The sequence below is a fragment of the Myotis brandtii genome, unplaced genomic scaffold (assembly GCF_000412655.1).
Source record: "Myotis brandtii unplaced genomic scaffold, ASM41265v1 scaffold1085, whole genome shotgun sequence".
NCBI lineage: Eukaryota > Metazoa > Chordata > Mammalia > Chiroptera > Vespertilionidae > Myotis > Myotis brandtii.
In genome coordinates, this window is record NW_005353692.1 from 42650 (window position 1) to 69251 (window position 26602).

The 26602-nt window shown below is 38.8% G+C and overlaps 1 protein-coding gene across 1 annotated transcript in view; it reads right to left on the reverse strand.

Moving 5' to 3' along the window:
* BUB1 (BUB1 mitotic checkpoint serine/threonine kinase) overlaps window positions 1–26602 on the reverse strand; it is a 44262-nt gene that overhangs the window by 17443 nt on the left and 217 nt on the right. The window contains exons 2-16 of the mRNA XM_014542687.1: window positions 23695–23754; window positions 23477–23615; window positions 22173–22369; window positions 19092–19135; window positions 18327–18415; window positions 16124–16176; window positions 15855–16039; window positions 13173–13324; window positions 8235–8494; window positions 6708–6766; window positions 5476–5604; window positions 5271–5381; window positions 4207–4306; window positions 3239–3320; window positions 1336–1510 (exon numbers count right to left, since the gene is read on the reverse strand). Of these exons, the coding sequence (XP_014398173.1) occupies window positions 1336–1510; window positions 3239–3320; window positions 4207–4306; window positions 5271–5381; window positions 5476–5604; window positions 6708–6766; window positions 8235–8494; window positions 13173–13324; window positions 15855–16039; window positions 16124–16176; window positions 18327–18415; window positions 19092–19135; window positions 22173–22369; window positions 23477–23615; window positions 23695–23754 (1835 nt within the window). The remainder of the gene's footprint in view (window positions 1–1335; window positions 1511–3238; window positions 3321–4206; window positions 4307–5270; window positions 5382–5475; window positions 5605–6707; window positions 6767–8234; window positions 8495–13172; window positions 13325–15854; window positions 16040–16123; window positions 16177–18326; window positions 18416–19091; window positions 19136–22172; window positions 22370–23476; window positions 23616–23694; window positions 23755–26602) is intronic.

Below are 26602 nucleotides of genomic sequence, written 5' to 3' on the forward strand. Positions count from 1 at the left end.
GCTTTAGGAGGGTAGGGGTTTTGGTGTCTTTCAGTCAGTCGGTTGTTTTAGTTGATTGAATGATATAGTATGTTTACATCAGAAAGCTCCCTGGCAACAGTTGCCACTCCTTTTAACTAAAAAAACCCCACACATCTATTAACAGACTAGATAGGGCAGAAATACAGAATAAACTTCTACCAAGTGATGTTAGTACTATATACAGCCAAATATTACACTGGATTAAATTTTATCAGATATTGCCTCACCAAATAGGTGCTAATATTTTTAAAACTAGAACATCAGCTCCTATTTATAGAACCAAAGTGGCAAATACTATAATTGTAGCCAATTTTTGACTGTTCTGAAAGGCTCTTAACTGATTAAGCTAGTTTTCTTGAGGGGGAAAAAAACTTTTAAAACATTTTTTATTAAAGTGGCAAACTTGTGGTAATACTTAGCAATTTTTCAGGTTTCAGCTGACCTTCTCTTTAAAATTCAGAAAAGAAATATACCATGTTGGGTTAATACTCGACAAAAAAGTTTTATCCCTTTAGTTAAACATTTTTAAGTCCACAGGCTCAAATATGCTTCCATCTAGGGGAGTGAAATTCCTTGGCAATTCTTTTACTGGCATGCTTCAGTGAACAATTGCTTTTTTTTAAAAAAGTGCCAGCAATGACAAGAGTTGGTTAGTAATTCAGTAGTCTTCCAAAAGGTAAAGTAGTTTCAGATCTCATTGCATATATATTTTGTAGGTCAGCAGTTAATAAGTAATAACTGTGCTCAATGAAAATGTTATATATTAAGGTACAATTCAGATATACAAAGATCTTGATATAGGAAGTATTACATTTGGGGGAAATAAGGACTATTTAAGTTTTCTCATTACTCTCACTAAATCAGATCACTAAAAAATAAAATTTTCTGCATGGCGGTGTGACTTAGTGGTTGAGTGTCAGCCCATGAACCAAGAGGTTACTGGTTCAATTTCTAGTCAGGGCATATGCTCGAGTTGTAGGCTTAATACACAGTAGAGGGGCATGCAGGAGGCAGCCGTTTAATGTTTCTTTCTCATGGATATTTCTATTTCTATTCCTTTCCCTTCCTCTCTCTCTAAATATCAATAAAAACATATTTAAAAATAAATAACATTTTCTTAGTACTTGGCTATGCCTCTAAAGTAATGAGATCTGTAGACAAATATCAAGAATTAAAAATTACTATTTGTTACTCTTATCAAATTAATAAAATATAAATGTTCATTCTTTTTTATTTAATCTGTCTGTAGTGGCCTTTCTGTTTGTTCTAAAACATAAAATAAACCTATATCCTATACAAGTATTGTTACACAACCTTTATCTTCCAGAGCGTGTGCTGAGTCCACCGGAAGTTTGTGGAAAGGAGTAGATGCAAGCTGTGCAGCAGATGTAAAGTCTCCTGGGCTCTTAGGACTGGGTGCCAGCGTCTTGGTGCAGCGGACGCCCCATACTGTCGAGTCATCCCAAAACTCTTCAGCATGAGGTATTTCCTGCAACAAAAGTTGAACTGAAAAAAATCAACCATCTCCCTGTGTCATCCATGAAATTTAACACATTAATGCTTTTGAAGACTCAGAAAAATGAGGAATGAAAGAGGAAACAGGTGCAATTCTGGCTAACACACAGCCACTTTCCCTACTCTGCTTGTTAGAAGCAAGTTACTAAGTCCAGCCTACATTCAAAAGAAGGTAAACTAAGCTCCACCTCCTGGATAGAGGAACATCAAAGAATTTGTGAACAAAGGCTAAAACCACCACAGTAATTAATAATTTGGGTAAGATACTTTGAGGCTATACAAATATCCTGTTTTCCTCTTAAAGTTTCACTAGCTAATTTTAATATTCACCTGTGGATCTTGCCTGAAGCAATTATTATCACTGTGACTGACAGCCAGCCATTTTCTATAGTCACTCATTCCTTCTACCTGACTTGGAGTTCTTCTATGGGATGCTTTGTTCTTTCTCTGCCATTTTATTTATAGCAATATGAATATTTATTTTATTTCTTGGGTTAGAATTTAATACTACCCTATTCTACTTATTTTCTTGCTTATGTTGTCCCAGGTTTGGCCATTGGCTGCTCAGGTTGGCTCCTGTGTCCTTTTTCTGTGTTCCATCTTCTTTTTAAGCACTTCCTTACTTTCTGGCACTGTAAGATACCAGTATTCTAGGCTTGTTTATATTTTTCTAGCCCCAGCCCTAGAATCGGCTATTTCTCCAAGAACACAAAGGTCAATTTTAGAGTCTATGACAAAGGCAGAAACTGCTAAGTCAGAATCACACTTGACCATAGTTCTTTAGTTGCCCATAAAAATGCCACCCTGGTTTTTATATATACTGTGGTCTTCATAAATCCCACCATGTCTCTTCCAACATGGCAGGAATAGCTGGCTGATTGTTTTTTTTCAGGTGAACACAGGATAAAGCAATCGGCCTATGCTTAGGGCCAGAATGTATGGATAACTTATTGTGGGTTTTTTAGTCAAAGCACACGTAGTTGAATAGTTCACTAAAATGTGCCTCTGAGATAATGCTACTATATTTGAAGTTTAGCCCATTATTTGGGAAAGTGTTAAGGTCAAAAAATCCACCAGAAGCATTAGAGAGCTGGGTGATAATTTATTCAAAAGAATCCACTATTGGATGAACACCACGACACAGGGTTTAGCAGAGCTTCTTAGCACCTCTCTGACACATCACAACAGAGGGCAGCCTGGGGTAAATGATGAGAAGTACAGCTTGGTAATACTCAGGGCTGAAGTGGAAGCTCAGTGTGGACTGGACACAGAGCTGCTGTAATAGAGAAATGCTTTGGGCCAACAAACAGGTGACACCTGTCTGCTGCCATGCCCGACGAAGGATCATTCCAATTTAGCTTTTGCTAACAGCCCACTTGTAGGCCTCACTTCCCAGGTCTAGGAAACATGTGTATTTCTCTACTCCACCCTTCACCCCTGTCCTCCTTTATAGAGGGCAGGATCTTTGAGGGCAAGGATCACACCAGATTCTTTTTCAGTTTCTATACCTATCACAGTGTCTGGCACATACTAGATACTCAAATAATTGTAGAATAATGTACCCCAAAATCGCACTCTTCATATGACATATAATTTTTCAGCAGTTTTACATAAACTATCTAATTTATCAGTCACAACTATTTGGTAAAACAAAAAGGGAAGAGTGGTCAGACCATTTCACAGATGAGCAGACATTACTTACCTTTGGTCTTGGAGAAACTCTGCTTATAGAGCGTTCTCCAAAAGCCCTGGCTCCTGTGGGTTTGTTTATAGGTTGTGGTAATCTAAGAAAAGATTTGTAAAATTATAAATAATAAAACATGCCAAGGAAATAAATGCTACTACCTGAGTGTTAGAAACACTCTCCAGTTATCCTATTTAACTACTTAGTATTTACATATATATTCCTTACTTTTGCAATAGTTGTAGCAAAACTGAGTACAAACTGAATTAATGTGACTGTGTAGATAAGAGTAGAACTAGTTACTTCAGCGAGGGTGGAAAATACAGAAGTTTCTATTACACCGAGCTATAAGTTTTAGAAACAGTTAGTGGTGTGGCCACAGGTCAGGAATGCCATGCATTTGATTTATTTCCAGTGCTCAGGGATTTCTCTCTGAGAACTGGTCAGGCCCTTTCTCCTTTTTGCCACAGTATAAATCACGTCCATATTGTGATATCTTTAATTCACACTGACACTTCTCTTTCCACGGTTTAAACTATTAATAGTGAAAATTCCTGAAGTTACCCTCTCTAATGTAATTTCTCTTGGCCTTCAAACATATTATCTCTGCAGTATGAACCTGAATAAGCCATCTCCTTTTCTACCTGATCAATCCTGCAAATATAAACAGAGTATGTACAGATATCAGGATTGGTGAATTCATTCACATCCAATAAAAGTTCAAATGCACAGAATCCTTCAGTTCTCTGATAATTTACTACTATAAGCTTTTATTGCAGAAGGTCTGCTTTCTTTTGAGTCCTGTATAGCACTGAGGATATGGGGAAGGTTAGCAATAATTTGGTCATCGGGTCAGAAAGATCATCAGTGGCGAGCGGGGACTATAATGCAGATCACTTGATTGGCAGATCACTCTATTGCCACTTCACTGCCTTGAGACACAGAGGAATCTCCTACAAGGAGATTTTAACTAGGTGTTTCCTTACCCATAATTTTCTTTGTTTCCATCTTCAAACACGGAAAAAGCAGATGACAAAGAAGAGATAATCTTATTGACTCCCCAAGTTCCAGAAGATCTTGCCTTTTCTGCAATAGAAAAAAACAGCATTTAATTATTGCATTGGGGAGATAAAAATTCTTCTTTATACTAAACTTCAACTATAAATAAGAAAATGGAATAATAGCTAACAGAAAAGAAGTGATAGCAGCTTTTCAAATACTAGGTAATGCGATAAGTCACTATGTATTGAGATACAGTAACTTAATTATGGTCACAGGGGTTCGCATTCAAGTTCTTGCCACATATAAAAACATGGTGTTCATCATTCTCCTAAATCATTGTTATTGTCACCTGACTCACTTAACAATGCTCTCAGTGGCTTTGTTTTCCATTTTGTTTAAGAATTAACCATTGTAGCTTTATATTTCAGATCTTCCTGAATCTAACAGGATCTTAGTATTGTGTGTTTTTTTTTTAAATTGATGTTAAAGAGAGAAAGGGAAGATAGAGAGAGGGAGCGAGGAAGACACAGAAAGAGAGAAACATTGATTGGCTACCTCCCACATACGCCCCAATCAGGGATCAAATCCACAACCTGGCTGTGTGACCTGACCTTTGGTGCATAGGACGATGCTCCAACCAAGCCATATCGGCCAGGGCGTATTTAGTTTATCATGATCTCTTCCTGGCTTCCAGCAGGAATCCCGATTCCAGACAAATGTAAAATAGTTGCTGGCCTCCAGCACTCCACCCCTGCCATTCTACTACCAGGCAAGACTCGAGTCAGACTTCAAATACTCAGCCCTTTGTAGCCATTTCTACCCATGGGGATCTTGTCCTTCTTTGGCACTATTATTATTTTAGAAACAAATCTGATCTATGACACACATTAAGTACCTTGTAGAAGATTCTCGGATTTTTTAATTTCACACATTCCCTGCCCTTATGTGGCAAGCTAAAAGGGTAGGGCCACTTCTTGTATAATCCTTAATATTCCTATGACAGTCATCGACAATGCTATGTACTTAGCAGTTTTAAACAAATTATTACTTTGAAACTGAGCTTCAAATGCATCTTCATTTTGATCTAGAGATGGCCATTCATCTTTGTCATCAGAAACATCAGGAAGTGTAGGAGCCTGGAACATATTCATGATGAACCCTTAAAGGAGTAGAAAGAGTAACTGTAAACAAAGCTGCAAAAACCTTTCATTAATCTGCTGTCAGAGGCTACACATTCCAACCAAAGGCTTTACCTAATGCTTCTTTTGTGTGCACGGTGGGTGATGGCTGCACTTTGGATGGTGTTGCCTGAACCATTCCCAGGGATGTGTTTGGAGTTGTATGAAAAGAACTTGTGTTAACAACCTTATGTGTTTCACACCCTATTAAAGGAATGGGGACAAGATGCATTATCAGTAGGGAAATCAGAATTATTTAAAAGGTATACAATATAAGAAACTTATTACAATTAAAACATTTATTATTGTTGATAATTATCAATAAGGATTTCCATTACTAATGTACTTTCATTTTTTATCTTATTAATAATATCTTATCTTATTAAGGCCCAGATCTCACTCTCTTCCTCCTCCTCTGCTCATTCCAACCCCACCCCCGCCCCCCCCTGCCTCTCTGGGGTGCTTAGATACATCAGTGACATTCCCACCTGAGGGTCATTCTGCATGGGCCTGAAACAGGTTTTCTAAGCTAGCCACATGAGCAGTCCCCTCTTCCAGGCTTTGACCCCTAAATATTACTTTCTTTTTGGATGTCTTCCCGGGTCACTTCTATAGTTTCAATCCACCTCTCCAATAGCAATACTTCCTTTCCCCTCCACATAGGTGGGTTTTGTCCTTTCTGTTCATGGCTACACCCCTAACTCCCTACAATAGTGCCAGGCCCCAAGAGAGTGCTCAGGAGGTCTGGGTTCAATACAGGGGTCTCCAGCTGTTTTTGAGTAGCTCTGCTCCCACAGAACTGTCATTGGAAAGGATGTCACAGTCACATGGGGGGGAGGGGGGAGTGAACTTCCAAGCTATGTGTCTTATTTTACTTATACCATAAAACTTACATAACTTCAGTGCAAATGCCTCTAACAAAGTAGTACCAAATAGAACTATAACACCCCTAATTAAACCTTTAATCACATTTCCTACCTCATGACATATTAAAGTTGACTTCCTACCTCATGACATATTAAAGTTGACTCTTGTTTTAGATGAACTTGAGAAATTTAACAGTAAGGTTTTCACAAATCAAGTTTCCAAAAGATTCTAACTAGTAAGATGTGACTAACAAGTAGGTTTCTACCTCTATTTGAAATGGTCCAGAGCTCATCTTACCCCTATATTCTAATAGGAAAGCTAACACCAGCTTCATTAAGGTCTGAAGCCTTCATGAACCACAGCCACCACACAGACCTCTGTGTGACCTGGAGACGTCTGGGAAACAGGTCAGAAGCAAATGTATTGTAACTACATATTACCTTCTTTCATCTCTGCTCTGCTCTGTGGCTTGAATTCCTGAGTAGTTCTAGTCACACATCTGGAAGAGAAAACGCTTGAGACACACTAACTCTCAAGAAAGAATAGTAAAAAAAGGTCAGCAATTACAAACCTACTGGTAAAAAAAAAAAGGATAGAACTGCTTAGGTCCTACAGTATAAGTAAATGAAATGTTTGTTTTATTTTTTCCATTTCCTTTTGAGGAAAAGAATTCTTACAATTATAAGCCAGGTATTAATGTTTGCCTGACACAGTGATTATGTATTTTAATAGCATGCTAATAATTCCTTTATGTGGTATTGCAAGATAATGGCTCCCTAATTCAAATGTTCCCATTCATCACATAAGCTAAAGGGCTAACACACAGCTCTCCTGAGTCATGGTGAGGAAAAGCACTGCTGAGCTTTAGCTGCATGGCCACCACTCGTCATGAGCCAGTTGACACAGTACATTGTTCTCCAGATTTTAATGGTTATTAAGAAAGAAAAAACGGCACAAAAGACACTTATATCAGTTTGTTTTAAGTATAGTTGTGATAGTGGACTTCATCCATTTAACACTGCTAAAATTTTCTTAATAAACCTTGTTAAGATATAAAGTAAAAAGTACAGCACTTTTAATTTTATCATCTTGATAGGGGCGACTGGTCAGGCATCACTTTTACAAGGCATGTCACTGCTGCTGCTCTTATCATTCTATAGGTGCATAAATTAACTATGAAGACCTAATGGAATCATGACTCCCACCAACAGTCCTCTTCTTACATATATGGTAGAGTAACCAGGTCTGAATTATTATCTTAATGTGAGTGAAAAAGCATGATGATTTAAAATCTTATTTCCAGGGGAAATCATTGACAAAAGTTAACTGCAGACATTAAGGGAAAACAGTACTTAAGAACCATAGTATGTGTTAAGGGGTTTAGCCCAAAGGGAGAATGTGAGATTAATTGTAGCTTTTATTTTTTTCTAATGGATCAATAAAATTGTTATATGTTGAAAGAGAGAAACTGAAGAAAAAATGTAAACAAAACAAGTGATATGACACTCTATTTTAGAAATCTAGGAAAATCCCTCAAAATTGGGGATACATCTTTAGCAGTATATAGATATTGTGTAATGGATATTAATCTCAAACCACTCCTGGTGGGAAGACAGAAGGAAGATGAGAAGTACATATGTTAAGAAACTGTTTGTGTATTCAGTAAAAGCTAGTAAGCAAAGGTAGTTTCAGTTTAACAGATGTATATTCTTCTGTTATAAAAAGATCGTTGAGTTTCAGTGTAGTGAAAATGTTTAACTCAAGAGAGCAGTATGAAGTAAAACACATACTCTAAAAGAAGTATGAAAGAAGGTAAATCTGTAAGATTTGGGGCTGAAGTTTTGGGACCTTGGTTTAAAAACAGGAACTAGCTGTCTTTTACATCTTGCTCCTGATTTTGTAAACTATGTAAGAAACTGACAGACACCATTCACAGCACTGTCATCACTGGACCAACTTTGGCTCACCTGGCATCATTTCCGGCCACTGAAAACATGGAGTCTGTCCCTGGCTGGCCTGCCAAAGGAGCAGGAGGAGCTGCACTCTGGCTGATGGCTGGGGACACCAAAGCCACAGTGACCGAATTGGCTTCAGGAGGAACAGCAGCAGGTGCCTGTCTGGGTTTCTCTCCCATGTCCTCTGAGGTTTGCTGAGTTATGGTTGGCAGAGATGGAGTGCTCAGTTCCTGCTGGGAGTCGACACTTGGCCCCACGCATGCTGGATTAACCTGTCATGTTAAACAAACAAAAGCAAAACCATGAAGTCCAGAATCTTAGTAATTAGGTGTTACAGCTTTTCAAACACTGGCATCTGTCTTCAGTAGATTCCTTTCTCCTTGAAGTATTCTGAAATGAACAGTTGACAAAAACACAAAGGACCATTCTACATGACGGATGGTTTTGTAGTTTAACCATAGACACAACTGGCAGTTCAAACTTCAAACCACTGAAATAACGCCCCATCTAGTTTTATTAGTATTTAAGAACTGTCTTATTTCTCTTCACTTAATTTTGGGAAAAGACCAAGTCAATTTATCAAATACTCATAATAATGTTCCTTCCATCAAAATGTTACCTTTGGTAGCTATTTTCTCTTTAATGAATAGGAAACCTGAGTATAAACTACAATTATAACTGCCACACAAACAAGCATGGCTTACACAAGATGGACAACAAGCTTTTCATTTAAAATCTTTGTTTTCCTATTCAATGTAGAGTGTAACTGTACACTCTTTTGTTACCAAATTAAAAGACAGAAGAGTGAATTCTTCACCACACAAAAGTATTTTTACAAATTATTAACACCAAATAGCTAGGGCAAAAGTAGTTATTTCACAGACAAAAGGACAAAATATAAAATGTTCATACTCACAGCTTCTGGTCTAGATGGCAGAATAAGTAAATGGTGTTTTGGCCTACTCCCATGACCACATCAAAATTAGAACTAAATTGTAGAACCACCCTAAAGAACCACCTGAGGACTAGGTGAATAGAAGTCTTATAACTAAGGATATAAAGAAACCATGCTGAGACAGGTAGGAGGGGCAGAGAGACACAGGCAGTCTGGTTCCAAATTCACATGTGGCAGTTAAGAATCAGAGCAATATCTCAGCTGCAGAAGTCCTCCCTGAGGTGTGAAGACACTCCCAAGAAGCTCCAAAACAAACACACCTGGTGGCCGGCTTCAGACCACACTAGACCTGCACCACACCAGGCTCCTCATCCAAGAGCACTGTGCCAGGAAGTAAAAAATCATAAGATTCTGTCTGGGTGAGACAGAGGGCTGCTATACTCCCAGGCATCCTCTTAGAGCAGTGGTTCTCAACCTTCCTACGACCCTTTAATACAGTTCCTCATGTTGTGGTGACCCCTAATTTCCTTGTTACAAGTTGAACATAATTAAAGCATAGTGATTAATCACAAAAACAATATGTAATTATATATGTGTTTTCTGATGGTCTTAGGCGACCCCTGTGAAAGGGTCATTCGACCCCCAAAGGGGTCGCGACCCACAGGTTGAGAACCGCTGTCTTAGAGGGTCTGAGTATAAACTTCAGAGAAGGGACAGCAGCTTGAAAAGTTCCAGGGACATACTTGGAGGATCTGAATTGTAAGGCTCACGGTGAGGCCTAGAGGGGCAGCTATATCCCAGAAAGAAGTGCTAGCAGGAGCCATCGTTCCTTTTATTGCCCCACACCCCCCACAGCCTACAGATGGCACAGGTGAGGTCCATATACAGTCAAACCTCATTTCTCAAATGTCTTCTATCTCAAACAATTTGGTTCTTGACCAAGTTGTTCACCGAAAAATGTCTCGGTTGTCAAACCAAACTTTGGTTTTTGAATTCACAACCCCTTCAAGCTGATACCTCAGCTTTAAAAAAGGTTTCTCTCAGGCAACAAAGGAGAGAATGTTTTTGTTGCTGGGGAAATCAAGGATTAGCACAATTGTAAAACATAAAGAGGCCATCAAGAGTGCTAATGTTGCTAAGGATGTGAAAGAAATAATGATCACAGACAATTAAAGAGGTAGAAAAACTGTTGTTGATTTGGATAAAGAAAAGCAGTCGGTTAGCCAATAACAGCATTTCAAAGGCAATGATATAGGAACAAGCAAAGATGCCCCACGCTGATATGAAAAGACTCCCCTGGAATGAGTGCTGAAAGTGATTTAAGGCTAATAGGGGGTGATTTGATAAATTTAAGAAAAAAAAGTGTTTATTTACAAATTAAATAGTATATTAGACATGTACTATATAAAAGAAAGGTTAAAACAGGTAATCATTTGGGGGTCTAGAATGGATTATTACAATTTACATTATTTCTAATGGAAAAAAAATGATTTGGTTTTCTAACAAATCGGTTCTCGAACAGCCTTCTGGAATGAATTGAGTTGGACAACTGAGGTTCCACTATAGAGCTATCCATTAACCTGGCTAACACAACTCTTGCCCCACCCTGGTAATTCTCTAAGCCTTGCCCCACTAGACCCGCACACTGACTGAACCTCTTGTGGCCTCCAATTGCCCTGTTCCTCTTGCTAATTGGCCCCCAGTCTGGCACTAGTGGTAGTGGCCTGGGTTCACAGCATAATCTCTCCCAAGTGCCTCTATCCCCAGCAAAGACAACTACCAATTGATGATTACTTTGTAGCTCTTAGCAGGTGGCCCTGGGATGGACACAGGCAGTAGCTGACCTTGGCCTGTACTGAAGACACTCCCAAGAAGCTCCAAAACAAACACACCTGGTGGCCGGCTTCAGACCACACTAGACCACCGCCCAATCAGCATCACAAATGACACACCCAAAGGGTGGACTGACAGGCACCAGAGCCATGCCAAAGCAAAGCCTGCTCCCTGGGGTCAGCCCCTGCAGAACAGCTTGTCCACTGTAGTATCATGGCCAGTCCTCACAGCCAGTCAGCCTGAGGATCAGTCCTTCCCACTGATGTGCCAACATACTCAGTTACAAGAGGGCACACAAATCTCACACAGGGACAACCCTGGAGCATCCGACTCAAGTGAACAGGGAGACTGTGCCAGTGGGCCCCACAGAATCCCTACTACATAGGGCCACCCTGCTAAGACTTAAAGGCATAACAGATAGCCTGGCTGGTGTGGCTGAATGGTTGAACATCAACCTATGAATCAGGAGGTCATGGTTCGATTCCCGGTCAGGGCACATGCCCAGGTTGTGGGTTAGGTCCCAGTGTGGTAGCTGACCAATGATTTTCTCTCATCATTGGTGTCCCTATCTCTCTCCCCCACTCCCTTCTCCTGAAATCAATAAAAATATATTTTTTTAAAAAAAGACATAACAGATATATCTACTACATGGGAACAAACAGGGAGGTAGCCAAAATGAGGAGACAAAGAAACATGTCCCAAATGAAAGAATAGGACAAAACTCTGAAAAAAGAACTAAATAAAATGGAAGCAAGCAATCTATCAGATTCAGAGTTCAAAACACTGGTTATAATGGTGCTCAATGAACTTAGGAGAAGAACAGATGATCTCAGTGAGAACATCAACAGAGACAGGAAACATGAAATGGAGATAGAAAACATAAAATGAACCAGGCAGAAATGAAGAATAACTAAAATGAAGCATACATTAGATGGAATCAACAGCAGATTAGATGAAGAAAGGGATCAAATCAGCAATTTGGAAGACAAGGTAGTATAAAACACAATTTAAACAGTAAAAAAGAAAAAAAATTAAATTGAAGATAGTTTAAGGGATTTCTGGGACAGTACCAAGTGTACCAACATTTGCATCATAGAAGTACCAGAAGGAGGGGGGGGGGGGGGGGGGGGGGAGAGAGAGAGAGAGAGAGAACAAAAGGTTGAAAACCTATTTGAAAAAGTAATGATGGAACACTTCCCAAACCTGGTGAAGGAAAGAGACATACAAGTCCAAGAAGTACAGAGTCCCAATCAAGATGAACCCAAAGATGCTCACACCAAAACACATTATAATCAAAATGCCAGAAGTTAAAGCCAAAAGAGAGAATCCTAAAAGCAGACAACGAAAAGCAGTTATCTACAAGGGAGCTCCCATAACTCTCAGCTGATTTCTCAACAGGGGTACAGTGCCTTCAAGGATGAGAAAATGTGATGACTTACTTTCCAGGACATCATGCGCAACCAAATTATCACCCAAGTGTGAGGGTAGAATAAAGGTCTTTCATGTGTGTGAGATCTCAAAAAATTAACCTTCAGATATGCTTTTCTACAAAAAGCTCTTGGAGACTATGTGCCACCAAAATGGAGATAGATGTTAAGGAGCAAGAGTGACAAGGGAATAAGAAAACAGGGATACAACATAGGAGAGGAGCAAGGGAAGGACAGCTGCCCTCAGCCAACCTAGAGGACCAAGACAGAAGGCTATGGGGGATATGTGGCCGAGAAAAGTGAAACTAAAAATATATCTGATGCATTTGAACACAATGAACATTGGAACATAATTAAACAGTTTCTTTAGAGAGAGTGGGGATATAGAACTGGTAAGTACCAAGAAAATATAGCAAAAAAAAAAAAAAAAGGCCCAAGATAATTATTTTAACAATTTCTTGGAACTATCCTGGGAAAAAAATTATGCAAAAAAGGAAATTCAAATAAATAAGAAAAAACAAATGATTCCAATAGAATCATAAATATATAAATACAGGGTGTGGCAAAAGTAAGTTTACAGTTGTGAATACTCAAAATGCAGAGTTTATTCTTGTATTATTATTTATTAACTATTATATTATTTTCCATATAGCATACTTTTGCCCCACACTGTACAGAAATATATAAACATGTACGTGTATATTTAACATCAGAATTAACTAAAAATAGGGCCAAAAAGGAGCAAATAAAAAGAAAATCAATGGCATGGCAAGCATCAGTAAAGAGCACACATACCTCAGGACTTTCCTGAAAAGCAGGAAGGTGCTCCTGGGATGTCTCTACCACTTGATGCAACTTCTTATGAAGTTCATCCATTTTCTCTTTCAGTAGTTGTTCTTCAAAAGCATTTGCTTCTTTCATTTTCATGTAATGTCTGTCTTCATTTACTTTAGAAAAGATAAATGGTTTGAATGCAAAGTTTAAATGTAGGCCATAGGATTGCAATTTACTAGTCTTTTCCATATGTATTAGGTTATCAGAACTAAAACATGTATTACATTTATTTTGCCAGCTATTTATTTAAATTAAGGTATAATTGACATATAACTATTAGTTTCCTGGGGTACAATATGATTCTATATTTGATCACAAGGTAGTTAGTAGTTAACATCTGTCACCTTACATGGTTACAAAAAATGTTTTTTCCTTATGATTAGGACTTTTAAGATCTACTCTCTTAGCAACTTATAAACATGCAAGTTTATTAACTATAGTCTCCATGCTATACATTATACCCCATGACCTATTTATTTTATAACTGGAAGTTTGTACCATTTCACCCCCTTTATTCCTTTCACCCTAACCCCTGACAACCACTAACCTGTTTGTATTTATGAGTTTTTTAATTCCAAATAGAAGTGATATCATACAGTTTTATCTTTCCCTGACTTATTTCACTTAGCATAATGCCCTCAAGGTCCAGCCATGTTTTACAAATGGCAAGATTACATTATTTTTCACAGCTGAGTAATATACCAGGGTGTGTAATGTGTGTATGTATGTAGATGTATCAATCATAATTTCTTTATCCATTCTTGCATTAATGGACCCTTATCTTGGGTATTAGAAATAATGCTGCAATAAACATGGGGGTGCAAATATCTTTTTGGGTGTTTTCATTTTGCAGTGTTTTGTATACTATGTATCTTGTAACTTTACAGATGTTTTAAATTAATTCTAACACTTCTTTGATGTTTTTCTATACACATATCATGCTATCTGCAAATAGTGAAGTTTTACTTCTTCCTTTCCAATTTGGATGCCTTTTGTTTTTCATGTGTAATTGCTCTGTGTAGGACTTCCAACACCATATTGAATAAGAATGGTGAAAGTGTGCATCTTTGTCTTGTTCCTGATCTTAAAGGAAAAACTTTCAGCTTTCACCACTAAATTTGGGGTTAGTACTGGGGCTTATTACAGTGAGGTACATTCCCTTTATACTCACTTAGCTAAAAGTTTTTATCATAAATAGATGTTGAATTTCATCAAATGATTTTTCTGGATCTATTGATATTGATCAATGATTTTATCCTTGATTTTGTTTAGTGATGTGTCATGTTCAATGATTTGTAGATTTTGAACCATCCCTGCACTACTGGAATAAATCCCACCTGATCCGGGTGTATGGCCTTTTAATGTATTCAGTTTGCTAGTATTTTGTTGAGGATTTTTGTATCTATGTTCATCAGGAAAATTGTCCTGATACTCTTTTTTTGTGGTGTTCTTGTCTGGTTTTGGTATTAGAATCAAGCTGGCCTTATAATAATATGAGTTTGGAAGTGTTCCCTCTCCTATTTTTTGGAAGAGCTTGAGAAGATTTGGTATTAACTGCTCTGTGAATGTTTGGTAATATCCACCAGTGTAGTTTGATAGAATTCACCGTTTAATTATCATTTTTATCTACCATCAGCATGGTTACTTTTATGATCAGGGCATGTAAATTACAAAAAGTTACATGTTGACCAACAATATTTGGTAATAACACAGTATGATACTAAATACTTCTAAAACAAACATGACTGTGGAAATCATGTGAAAATGGAATAGTTTTTAAAAGATTTAAGTCTAAGAAGAAATAAAACTAAAGCTCTCTGAAGGGTCAGTATGTCAAATATATTGCAGATAGTCCCACTTACAATGACTGGGTTACACAACCATGTCATACAAATCAAATCACCTGGCTAAGACTTCAGGTCACAACATGTGAAAGAAAAATGCATCTGTGCATGGCACAAAATGGGTCCTCCATGAGTGTGAAATGACTATTCTTTCAGGTGCCAATGAATGAGAAATAAGAAACAAAACAGGAAGGCTAACAGGGTGACTATAGTACAAATAACTGAGATGGTATAAGTCCTGAGTGGAACAAAGGCTCATTTTCCTCTGAGGTCTATATGATTACAGAAAAAAAAAAAAAAGAGTACAAATATTGGTGTTAACATTCAGTTTTCCCTGTGAGAAAACCTTGGCCGCCTCCATAGCCATAAGTAACATAGCACTTTATCAGAGGATTCCTTCTAAATGTCTTATTTGTATTAATTGCAGATCTTGAAAAAATCTTAACTCCAATTCCTACTTAATCCTTTGACAGTACAAATAACTGACCCAGTGATTTAGAGTTGCTATATATAAAAGTTCACCTTTACAGGTAATGTTTACAAGTCTTAAAATACCTATTTCCTAAAAGCTAAAGCAACACTGGTGTGGATATCTATTTTAGCACTGTTTCATCTCCAATCCCTTTGACAACAAGGCTGCCACAATAACAATGAACAAAGATGTCTAGGCTTTTTAAAGGATGAGCTGGAGACTTTGCAGATTCTTTTACCACGTCAATTATCTGTTTAAAAATGTTAGTAACTTGGAAGTGAAAATTATTTTAGTAATATAAAAATAACTCAAATAAGACTGCTGTACCCCACTGCTCATGCTTTCTCCGTTGATTGTACTTGTGGGCTCTCAGCTCTTCAAAGGAGAATTCTGACTCTCCACAAATGAGCTTCTCCTTGCAGTACATAACAACCTGCTGAATGTCAGTTTTGGCTGTCAGAGAGGGATGTCCAGAGTATTCTGATTTAGAAATCACGACCACCCTTTGTTCCCTATAATGGGAAAAAAGACATTATTTACAACACTGTACAAAAGCAGCTCTTGATGAGAACTAAGGAATAAATTAATGTACTTACATATTCGACTCTTTATCACAAGCTGAAGATGTTACTTTAGAAACTTCTGAACCCTAAAAAGACAAAATAAACAATAACAACAACAACAAAAAAATACTCACATACCTAAAAAGAAACCATCACACAAATTATTTCACAAAACAATATGAATATGCTCACAGGGCCTCTCCATCATCACATAGATTTATTTATGTTCTTTTAAATTATAATTAATATCTGAAACTTGAGTTTGCATTATTAGTTGTAACTTCTACAACTAAAAAGTCCAATAGAAAGTGATTTAAGAATTCCCTACTTGGTAGTAGAGTAGGGCAGGCACTTATTCCCTTCAATCCAGTCTAGGAGCTGGGCCACAGTGCCTAAGTGTTATAGGATTAACAATGCAAATGCCACGTTTTTAATCATTAAGATTTTCTTCTGGTACTATTCTACCCTTAGGAGTTCCCAATGCTAGTATCTGTCACTACAACTATTTACTGAATATCTCATACATGTCCTGTCCTGAGCTAGGTCCTGGGAATGTGACCATAAACAAGACCCATCACTACTGTCTAAAAACTCAGTCTGGGCAACAGAAAGCAGCAAGGAGGCTGGCATGAATGTGTAGGATGTAAATTGGAAGTGTGAGTATCTATCAAAATTAGAAATTCATATTCTACTTCTAGAAATGTGTTACAGTAAGAAAACATGCCCATGTCAGATAAGATCAGAGCCATTGGATTTAGCTTAAAAGGAGGTCCCAGAAAACTTTGAAAAAGCAGTTGTGCCAGGAAAGATGCTGGAAAGAAGACTGAGCGAAGGAAAGATGAGCATTTTACACATCAATGAGCCTTTAGGGCAGAAGAGATCTTGACAGGGCAAAAATCTTAAGGAGTAAAGACAAGCTCAGGTGAAAAGCTGCCTTTTTCCATCGAGATGGCAGGGAAGGGTACAGTTACATTTATGGGTTGATGGCAGAAAATTTATAGATGTCATCTGATGGTTTCTGCTGTTGTCAATGAAACAGTATTTTTGCCAGCTCCTGAGAGAGAGGTTAGAGTCATGTCCCAAGTTCCATATTTGAAAAGTGTAAAAAGGAGTTTAAATTCACTATAATCTGGTATTAGAGAGTGAAACGGGAAACAAGATATACATAAATTAAGAGATACATAAAACATAAAGAGTGCTTGAGAAACTGGAAATATAACTGCCTGAAGTAGTAGAGCCAGGCTTTGATGTTATGGATACCAACGTTTAAAGCTGAGGTTTTTTTAAAAAAAAATTTATTCACTGATTTTAGAGAGGGGGTGGGGAAGGAGAGAAACATCAATTTGTTGTTCCACTTATTTATGCATCCATTGGTTGATTCTTCTATGTGGTCTGACCAGAGATCGAACCATAACCTTGACATACTGGGAAGATACTGTAACCAACTGAGCTAACCAGCCAGGGCCTGAAGCTGAGGTGGTTTTATTTAAATTGATTTTAGAGAGGGAGGAAGGAAAAGAGAGGGAGAGTAAGAGTGAAAAAGAGAGAGAAACATCTACATGAGAGAGATACACTGATCAGTTGCCCCATATACACTCTGCCCAGGGATTAAACCCACAACCTAGATAGGTGCCCTGAACAGGAACAGAACCTGAGACCTTCCATTGCTCATGACAACACTCCAACCAGATGGAGCCACACCAGCCAGGGCTCAGTGTTTATAGCAGGGCTCAGGAGCCTCCAGGTGGATGTGGTCCAGGGTAGGGGTTCCTGGGCCTGAGAAGGCCAGCAGAATGAAATAAAGAAGCTGCTGGGGAGCTTCTCAGCATATGGACATAGGAGGTTGTATGGTGGGGGTGCCTAAGTCAGATAAATGTAAGACGGTCTGGTCAGTTACTAAGTTATTTAAATTTAATATTGGAGCCCTGGCCAGGTAGCTCAGTTTGTTAGAGCATCATCCTGATACACCAGGATTGCGGGTTCAATCTACAGTTAGGGTACATACAAGAATCAACCAATAAATGCATAAATAAGTGAAACAACAAATTGATGTTCCCCTCTCTCTCCCATTTAAACTTTTTTAAAAATTTAATATTGGAAGTGAGCAGTGGTAGATGACAACAGGCCAGAAAGTCACCACAGGTGCAAGTAGATGACATGAAGGGTAGAGTCATAGAATGTATAAGGCAGCAGATTACTGTTCAATACCATTCCCAGTTTACAGAAATGTTATTACCTGATTCTTAGAAACACAGGCTGGATTTGATTTTGATGTCATCATTTGGTTTAAAATCTGAGCATTATGCAGAGGTTCTGAGGTTCTAGCTATGGGGCAGCGGGAATAATGAAATAAAGAGAAATAGGGGTAAAAACCATAATAAAAATTATTACAAACATATTCCCCTGATCTTTCAATAAAAGCATTACAAAATAAATCAGCTCTTTCAACACTGTCTCACAAAGTAGAACTAAAACACTTTTTGGATAAGAGAAATATTGTAGAAACGATTTTCTGATCAATTCAAAATGCCCAAGGAAATATCCAAAAGTAATGTAAACTGTAGTTATTAAAACAAAAAACAAACAAACAAAAAAACAGGGCAAGTTAGCCCACACTTTGCTTAAATGTGATCTTTATTTCTAAGGAAGAAAATGACTACATTTCTTTAAAGTTGCATTAAACACATTTGATTCAAATCAAAACAGACTCTAGACTAAGTACTATCCTCAATTTAGGGCAATTTTTATTTATTTTTTGAAACCCTAAGAATACAATGAAGTCAAGTCTTTCTTGTGGGTTTGTTCTTTTAAAGTGCTAAGACAGAGCCCCTGATCTCCAGTGCTATTTAGCAGGCCTTAATATGATCAGAGTACCTTCCCCATTACCTAAGACAATACAATCAATAAAATTGAAAAAATTTGTTTAAGTAGGGAAAATAAGCAGTGCAAATCAGAGACTAAATTAGCAACAATTTAAACATTTTAGAAAACATTATTTTACCTTGAGCTGGCAAATGGGTTTTGGTAACACGTGTCTGAAATAACCTAAATGACAGTAGAAAGGCACAAATAATCAATATAGAGAATATACTTCAGTTTAATACATATTTGCAAAAACTAAATATTCCAAGTACCTTATTCTAAGCTAGAAAAGACTGAGATCAAGGGAGAATGTAAAGTTGAATTTTAGAGTTGTTCCAAAATTAAAAAATTCTTGGATTATCTTCGCACCCAATATATTCACATTAGAAAATTCATCTGTTTTCATAGTTTATATCAGTATTCCTTAAACCCATAAGGCAAATTCACCCTTCTTCTCTGTGTACCAACTATGCCAATGTTCCAACATGGGGATTTAAACCCTCTTTTTAAGCATTCTATATACCTGGAACATATGAATATGTTTGGAAGAAGCTACTACTTATAAAGGCAGATATAGAATTGTTCATGCTGTGAGAACTTAAATGTCATTTTATGGCACTTCTGAACATCAAGCCAATTTGTCAAGTCACATGCAACATCCAGAGCTGACATTTTTGAATGATGTGAGCAAGAGTGCACAGTATGAAGAGACTAAGAGACATATAGCCAAAGACAACCAGATGCCAAATCTGATTTTACTCTTAATTCAAATAAACCAATGGTTCAGAAAAATTACATAGCAATGAATAACTGAAAATTAGATAATAAAGAATTATTGATAATTTTTTTAGTGAAAATGGTGTAAGGTTCACTTTTACAGATGTTTAAGGAAGTAGTTGGGGTAAAATATTTTGCTGTCTTACATTTGCTTTAAATTCTCCATAGAAAAACAAGTTCAACTGTCAAAATTACTATTAAAAAGAGCACAAGGGGCCCAGGCCAGGTCTCTCAGCTGGTTAGAGCAGTGGTTCTCAACCTGTGGGTCTCGACCCCTTTGGGGGGGGTCGCCTAAGACCATCGGAAAACACACATATAATTACATAATTACATATTGTTGTGATTAATCACTATGCTTTAATTATGTTCAATTTGTAACAATGAAATTAGGGGTCACCACAACACGAGGAACTGTATTAAAGGGTCGCAGCATTAGGAAGGTTTAAGGAATACTGATATAAACTATGAAAACAGATGAATTTTCTAATGTGAATATATTGGGTGCGAAGATAATCCAAGAATTTTTTAATTTTGGAACAACTCTAAAATTCAACTTTACATTCTCCCTTGATCTCAGTCTTTTCTAGCTTAAAGGCATCATCCCGATATGCCAAGATTGCAGGTCGAATCTCCAGTCAGGGCACATACAAGAATCAACCATTGAATGCATAAATGGGAACAATAAATTGATGTTTCTCTCTCTCCCTAAAAAAAAAAAAGCATGAGGACTATAACAAAGTAGACAAAAAAAAAAAAAAAAAAAAAAAAAAAAAAATGAGCATATTAAGTGCTGGAAGGGGTGCAGTGAGATAAACTCTCATATGCTGCTAAAGAGGGACCAGCAGAACTCTGGTATAACCTTTCCAGTAGGAAATCTAGTGATATGTATCACAAGCCTTAAAACTCTTCCTATACCCTTTCACTCAGTAGTGTCAATTCTGAGAATCTATCAGAAGAAACTAGCTAAAAATAGGAAATATATTAGGAGATACTTTAATGATGAGGGGAAAAAATCTTGTTGCAAAGCTGCATATGTTCATAAAGCATGGCTGCAATCCTATAAAAAGCAGAGAAAAGTGCCAACTAAAATGCCAAAAAGTTTCTTCTGCTTCTTTAGTTTTCTATACCTTTTAAATTCCCTAAATGAAGGATATTATGTAATCACAGAAAAAGTAAACAATTGTGCAAACCAAAATTATTCATTAACATATATTGTTTTGCCCTGGCCAGGTGGCTCAGTTTGTTAGAACATAGTTCCATACACCAAAAGGTTGCAGGTTCAATTCCTGGTCATGGTACCTACCTAGGTTGTGGGTTTGATCCCTAGCTGGGGCACCAACAAGAGGCAACAAATCGATGTTTCTTTCTCTCTCTCTCTCTCAAATCAGTAGAAACATTTCCTCGGGCGAGGAAAATAAAAGAAGAGAGATTATGTTTTTGTTGTTGTTAATTCTCACCCGAAGATATTCTTTCCATTGATTTTTAGAAAGTGGAAGGGAGGGAGACAGGAAGAAAAAGACACAGAGAGGGAAACATTGATGTGGGAGAGATATAGATTGGTTGCCTCCTGCACCTGCTATGATGTGACCAGGGATTGAACCTACAACCCAGGTATGTGCCCTTAAACAGGAATCAAACTCGTAAGCCTTCAGTGCTTGAGCCAACGCTCTAATCCAGTGGTTCTCAACCTGTGGGTAGCGACCCCTTTGGCGGTCGAACGACCCTTTCACAGGGGTCGCCTAAGACCATCCTGCATATCAGATATTTACATTACGATTCATAACAGTAGCAACATTACAGTTATGAAGTAGCAATGAAAATAATTTTATGGTTGGGTCACAACATGAGGAACTGTATTTAAAGGGCCAGAAGGTTGAGAACCACTGCTCTAACCACTGAAAATATTGGCCCGGGCTATTACGTTGTTCTTTATAAAAATCACAGTGTTCAACAGTTAAATTGTGACATAACTCTGGGACAGATTTATCAACTAGTTTATAAGTATATAAAAGTTCATAATTTCTTAACAGCAGTATAGAGCTCAATATATACAACCTAACATACAGTACAATTTACTGTTAAAATACACAAACACAAAACACACACAGGGGCAGAAGAAAAGATATTGGAAGTATTATTTCTGGGCTGTTTCTTTCCTTTCCACTCTTGTTTATTATCCACATTTTCCACAACAAGGAGATGACAATAACATTATCTCCAGAGCAAATACAGTGGGGCCTTGACTTACGAGTTTAATTCGTTCCGAGACCGAGCTCCTTAAGGAGCTCGTTAACTCAAATTACTCTATCAACTCAATGCAAAAAATCGGCCGAGACAGCTGGTATCTCAAAAAACTCGTTAGTCGGGACACTCGTAAGTCAAGGCCCCACTGTATTACAGTTCAAAGCAGGAAACACCACACAGAGCTTCATTTTCAAACTACCTGTACTGTTGCTGCAGCAGCTCTTTAGGTTCTGCCTGGTTTTGAATTCCTCTCCGGAAGACGGCGCTGGCATGTTGCAGGTGTCCTTGGCCCTCCAGATGCTCAGCCCAGGCTATGTACAGAGGAGAGGACAGCTTCCCAATGCCATGGTTGTACAGAAACTCAAAAAACTGATGAGGGTCAGTGTTGCACTCAGCCTACAGAAACCCAAAGCAAAGAGACATGAGAACAAGGAACGTGTGGTCTAGGTCTAGCAGCCCAATCAACCAGAGGTTTCAGGCTGTACTGCATAGGGCAGCGGTTCTCAACCTGTGGGTCGAGACCCCTTTGGGGATCGAACGACCCTTTCACAGGGGTCGCCTAAGACCATCAGAAAACACAAATATAATTACATATTGTTTTTGTGATTAATCACTATGCTTTAATTATGTTCAATTTGTAACAATGAAAATACATCCTGCATATCAGATATTTACATTACGATTCATAACAGTAGCAAAATTACAGTTATGAAGTAGCAATGAAAATAATTTTTCGGCTGGGGGTCACCACAACATGAGGAACTGTATTAAAGGGTCTCGGCATTAGGAAGGTTGAGAACCACTGGCATAGCGGAAAGCCCTTCTTTCTCTGATGACAAACATAAAAGTGAAGCTCATTCCTTTCCTAGACATTCAGTGTCCCCCATAATTACCCACACTATTTCCCAACATAGTGAATTCTATAATAATTCACTATATAAAGTATTACTTTTGTTTAATCGGAGCTTGCTCAAGTTCTATAGGGTGACTCTATCCTAGTATTTTGTAATTTAGTGAACCAATCCATGTTTATTCTAGCCATTACACTTATGATTTTATTGCTAGAATTCATGTTCCCAAGCCATTATTTTAAGATTAAATAGACCAAGTCTTTTAAAGTCTATAAGCTGAGGCAGCCTATCCTTTGAGTACTAAATTTAGTTTCTGAGAGCTCAGGTTTTCTTAATTATTTGCAATGAATTTAATTTATTCTCAGGAACCCTTCCCCAAACACAATTCCAACAAAGCTTTCTTTTAATTGAATAGTTTCTACCTTGTGTTGTAACATTTATACACCTGATACACAGAGAAAGAGGGTTTTAAAATTAAATCAGACTCCACCATACAGAAGCCAAAAGGTTCTAAATTACACATCTCTGACCATAAAATTTATGACTGAAAACATGAGGAATTAAGACAGTCTAAAATCATCTTAAAGCCTGGGGGGGGAAAGCAAGAGTATAATATGATTATGAATTTGAGTATACCTGTAACTGTACTTACAAACTTTAAACAATAATTGATGAATCTTGGATCATTATGGTATCTCTTGTTATCTAAAAATTCCTTCATTAAACGTTCTAATAGAGTTGTAAAGTATTCTTTGTTCTCAGGAAAATTCTCTTCTATCCATTGCATATAACTAGAAAAATGTGGATAATATTAATTTTCAAGGCAACATAAAAATTTGTTTAAAGGAAATAAATAAACTAAATGCTAACCTTTGCCATACACTAAGTGGGTCATTGCCCTTGTAGCTCTGCATGTGGGCTTCAAACATTCTAGAAAAGAGAAAAATATGCACATGGGATATTAGGGATAATTCCTAAAAGCAAAAAATGTATTTTATTTTATACTTATACTAGAGGCCCAATGCATGAAATTTGTGCAAGGGGCTCGGCCCCCTCCGCCGCGGCAGCTGCCTCTGCCTCAGCCCCTGCCCACAGTGGCCCCTGCCGCTACAGCTTCGTCAGGAAGGCCGTCCGGTCTAATTAGCATATTACGCTTTTATTATTATAGATACCTTAAAATGAAAACCATAAATACCAATTCAGGTGCTATCTATATATATATATATAAAAGGATAATATGCTAAGTGTCCCTCCTACCATCTGACCGGTCGCTATGATGGGCACAGACCACCACAGGGCAGACACTCAACACCAGAGCTGCCAAGCTGCAGTGACTTTGCAGCAGCAGTTCTTGGGTGATGCACCCCGAAACCAGAGAGGAGGGAGCCCAATTCCACACGATTCCACCTTCAGCTGAGGGTTACATTGTTGCTGGGGCCCTGTTGTCCCCAAATCTGGTTTACTGCAGACTTGCATTTGCATTCCACACCCTGTACAACAGCAACTTTGCAGAGTGCCCTCTCACACTCCTGGCCCCCTCAGGGGATGTCAGAGAGCTGGTTTCCCGAGGGACCCCACCTGCCAGAGGGACCCCGCTCACCCTGCAGATGCTAGGGAGGGGCCGCAGGAGGTTGACTCCAAGGCGTGTCCAGCCCATCTCACCCAGTTCCGCCCCGATGGCCACCTTCTAATTAATTTCCTTTCAATGTGCACGGATCCGGGCACCGGGCCACGAGTATAAAAATTAAAAAAGCCGTCACTCAGGATGGTTAGAAGCAGCACTTTCCAGAAGAAAGTAAGACCAAGGCCTCTGAGCTTGGTCCTAAAACACACAGCTGGAGAGAGTTCCCAGCCCTATCCCCAGACTTCTCCTCCTCCACTGATCCCCACCGTCACCACCAGCACCAGGAGGCAGTGCCCACCAGTTTGCTGCTTCCCCTCCTCCTGATGGATTTGCTTTTTGATTTAGCAAACCCACTTCTGTAAATCTAGAAGACAATACACCTGTGTATGTGCACAATGCCACAAGTACTGGATTTTCACTGCAGCAAAATCTGTAATAGCAACAGGCTGTCAACAACCAAGTATGTGCCAATGGAGGACTTTTCAGATCAATTATGGAACAGGAAATATTCTGCAGTTGTAAAAAGAATGATAAAGAGCTCTACATATTGCTAGAGAAATCTCTAAGGACAGTATTCAGTAAAAAAAAAGCAGTATATACCCTGCTACATCCCATGTGAGATAAAGGTAGGAATTGTACACATACAACCATAGCTATCCTAATATTAATATGTTATTAAAATATAAATACTTACATTTGCACAAGAAACATTTGAAAAATAAACTAGAGAATGGTTACATATGAGATGGTGGGAGAGTAGACAGGCATAGATCTCAGTGAACACTTTTCTAAATCTTTTTTGCAACTATATTAATATGTTAGTTGCTTTTAAAAATCAAAAACTGTTTCTACATTTTGAATCTCCCTTTCATGCCTCTTGGAAGACAAGTCCCTACAATGTCAGGTCCACGGCACACATTTCATGGTGTGATACCAGCCCCGTGTCCCTAGAACTGTGGCGAGTCCACTCTATACCGAAACGTCCAGTTCACTGGAGCGGAGGCCAATGCAACGTTTTCAGAAAGTGAAAAGAAGGGCAGAAATGCCGGATTTCTCCTTGTCAGGGAGTCGGGAGGGAGGCAAGCTTCTGGAAGTAAAATCCTTGGCGGCTACACTGAAGGCTGAAGAAAAAGTCTTAGAGAAAAGAGATGTTGGCTTTGACTGAATCCCCTGATCCCAGACAGTAAGCTCCCCCTGGTGCTGTCACATAGGTTTAACTTTTAAGTGATTCTGAAACCGCGGTCTAAGTCGCTTACGTCACAGATCAAAGGCTTGGGGATTTAAAAAAAAAAATGATTAGACTCCCCCAGCGGTTCTCAACCTGTGGGTCGCCACCCCTTTGGCGGTGGAACGAACCTTTCACAGGGGCCGCCTAAGACCATCCTGCATATCAGATATTTACATTACGATTCACAACAGTAGCAACATTACAGTTATGAAGTAGCAACGAAAATAATTTTATGGTTGGGGGTCACCACAACATGAGGAACTGTATTAAAGGGCCGGAAGGTTGAGAACCACTGGTAGAGGCTGACATCAATAACACTAAGTGTAGGTTTTTTTTTTCCCGCTTAAAGTCCATTCAAAGGCTTTTAAAAGTTGACTGTGGGGTGATCGGTTAAGAGCAATTTTAAGTTCTCCCCATGCTCTGTAGTAAGAAGTGGGCTTGAGCCCTGGTCGGTGTTCCCAGTGGTTGGAGGTCAGGCCGCGCGGGGAAGGGTCGCAGTTCCCGGTCAAGGGCAGGGGCCCGGGTTGCAGGTTCGACCTGGTGGGCGGGCGCCTGGGGGCGACCAATTGATGTGTCTCTCACAGAGATCTCTCTCTCTCTCTCCCCCACTCCTCTCCCTCTCCCTTCCTTGAACTCTCTCGAAAAAATATCACCTCAGGTGAGGATTAACAACAACAAGAGTAAGTGGCCTTGAAAGTTTCTCGGAAACCTACACGCAGCGTTAGGTTCTGGCTGCGCTGGGTTTGTCCCCCGGCGGCGCAGGCCCAGGGCGGGCTCCTCACGGGGGACAAGCGGGGCTCTGAGGGCCTCACCACTGCCCAAGTCTCCCCACGCAGCTACCTGCCAGGTTTGGGCGGAGGCGCGGGCACACGGCGGAGTCGGTCCACGACTCGAGTGGCCACAGCCCGGGTGGGCACCCCTGGGGT